Source organism: Mesitornis unicolor, unplaced genomic scaffold, assembly GCF_000695765.1.
Source record: "Mesitornis unicolor isolate BGI_N332 unplaced genomic scaffold, ASM69576v1 scaffold4186, whole genome shotgun sequence".
In the NCBI taxonomy this organism is placed as follows: domain Eukaryota; kingdom Metazoa; phylum Chordata; class Aves; order Mesitornithiformes; family Mesitornithidae; genus Mesitornis; species Mesitornis unicolor.
The window spans coordinates 26,930-28,669 of record NW_010190087.1 but is presented as its reverse complement, the minus strand read 5'-3'; the positions used below and the strand labels follow the sequence as shown (position 1 = coordinate 28,669).

At 60.9% G+C, this 1,740-nt stretch overlaps 1 protein-coding gene across 1 annotated transcript in view; it reads left to right on the top strand.

Annotated features, from left to right (window-relative positions):
* Positions 1–1,740, top strand: part of PCDH12 (protocadherin 12) — a 9,034-nt gene that overhangs the window by 341 nt on the left and 6,953 nt on the right. Inside the window, exon 2 of the mRNA XM_010186274.1 lies at positions 7–1,739. Within this exon, the coding sequence (XP_010184576.1) occupies positions 7–1,739 (1,733 nt within the window). The remainder of the gene's footprint in view (positions 1–6; position 1,740) is intronic.

Below are 1,740 nucleotides of genomic sequence, written 5' to 3'. Positions count from 1 at the left end.
GGGGAGCGGAGGCGGGGGGCTCAGCACGGCCGGGCGGGTGGACAGGGAGCAGCTGTGCCGGCACAGCGATCCCTGCTGGGTCTCCTTCGACGTGCTGGCCGCCCGAAACCTGGCTCTGATTCACGTGGAGGTTCAAGTGCTGGATGTCAATGACAACGCGCCGCGCTTCCCCACGCCCGAGCTGGAGCTGGAGATGTCGGAGAGCACATCCCTGCGGATGCGGATCCCGCTGGACCGAGCCCTGGACGCCGATGCCGGCCCCAACGCCCGCTGCCGTTACGCCCTGTCCCCCAGCGAGCACTTTGCTCTGGAGGTTGTCTCCAGCTCCGATGGGACGAGACACGCTGAGCTTGTCGTGGTTAAAGAAGTGGACCGGGAGCTGCACTCCTCCTTTGACCTCGTCCTGACTGCCACTGATCATGGGGAGCCACCAAAATCAGGTACCGCTTTAATCAAAGTCATCGTCCTTGACTCCAATGATAACAGCCCCGTCTTTGCAGAAAGCTCTTTGATGGTAGAGGTGCAGGAGGATGCTTTGCCTGGGACCCTCCTTGTGACAGTCACAGCCACCGACCCCGACCAGGGCCCCAACGGGGAGATCGAGTACAGCCTGAGCAAGCATGCGTCCCCGGAGGTGCTCAGCACTTTCAGCGTTGATGCCCGCACAGGCAGCATCATGCTGAAACAACCGCTGGACTACGAGGAAACCCACGCCTACGAGCTGGACGTGCAAGCCCGGGACCTGGGTGCCAACCCAATCCCAGCGCACTGCAAGATCCTGGTCAAGGTCCTGGATGTCAATGACAACGCTCCTGATGTCCACATCACCTGGGCTGCACGGGTGCCCGTGCTCTCCGAAGCCCTCCCCAAAGACAGCTTTGTGGCGCTGGTGACAGCCAGCGACCCTGATTCGGGAAGCAACGGGCAAGTGCATTGCTCCCTCAGCCAAGGGTATGAGCACTTCAGGCTGAAGAGGACCAACAGCCACAGCTACGTGCTGATGACCAACGCCGCGCTGGACCGGGAGCTGCGTGCCGAGTACAACCTGACACTGGTGGTGCGGGACCAGGGGAACCTCTCCTTGGCTGTGCTGAAGCACCTCACCATCTGCATCAGCGATGTCAACGACAACAGCCCCTCCTTCGAGAAGGCCACCTATGAGGTTGCCATTGCTGAGAACAGCAAAGCACCTGCCTTCTTGCTCACTGTCCGTGCCACCGACCCCGACCTGGGTTTCAACGGGAAAATCACCTACAGCATCCTGGACTCCTCCGCTTCGGGTCTGGTTTCCGTCGACCCCACCACTGGGGAAGTTTTTGCCCTCCAAGCTTTTGATTACGAGCAGGTGAGGAGCCTGGAGTTCCTGGTGACCGCGGAGGATAGTGGTCACCCCAAACTGGCATCCAACGTCTCCATCAGGCTGGCTGTGCTCGACCAGAACGACAACGCACCCGTCATCACCACGCCAGCACTGGTGGGAGGCACGGCCACGCTCTCTGTCCTGGTGAATGCAGAGACAGGGTGCTTCTGGGTGGCTCCTGGCAACGGGAGCACTCAAGGGACTGCAGCAGTGACCAACGCAACACTCATGTCGTGTGCTGGTGCTCCCTTCCTCTTCACCATCGTGGCCAGGGATGCGGACTCTGGCATCAACGGAGCTCTCCGGTATGATCTGGTGGGTGGGGATGACGTCGGGCTCTTCATCCTGGACCCTCTCTTGGGCCAGGTCTTCCTCAACAC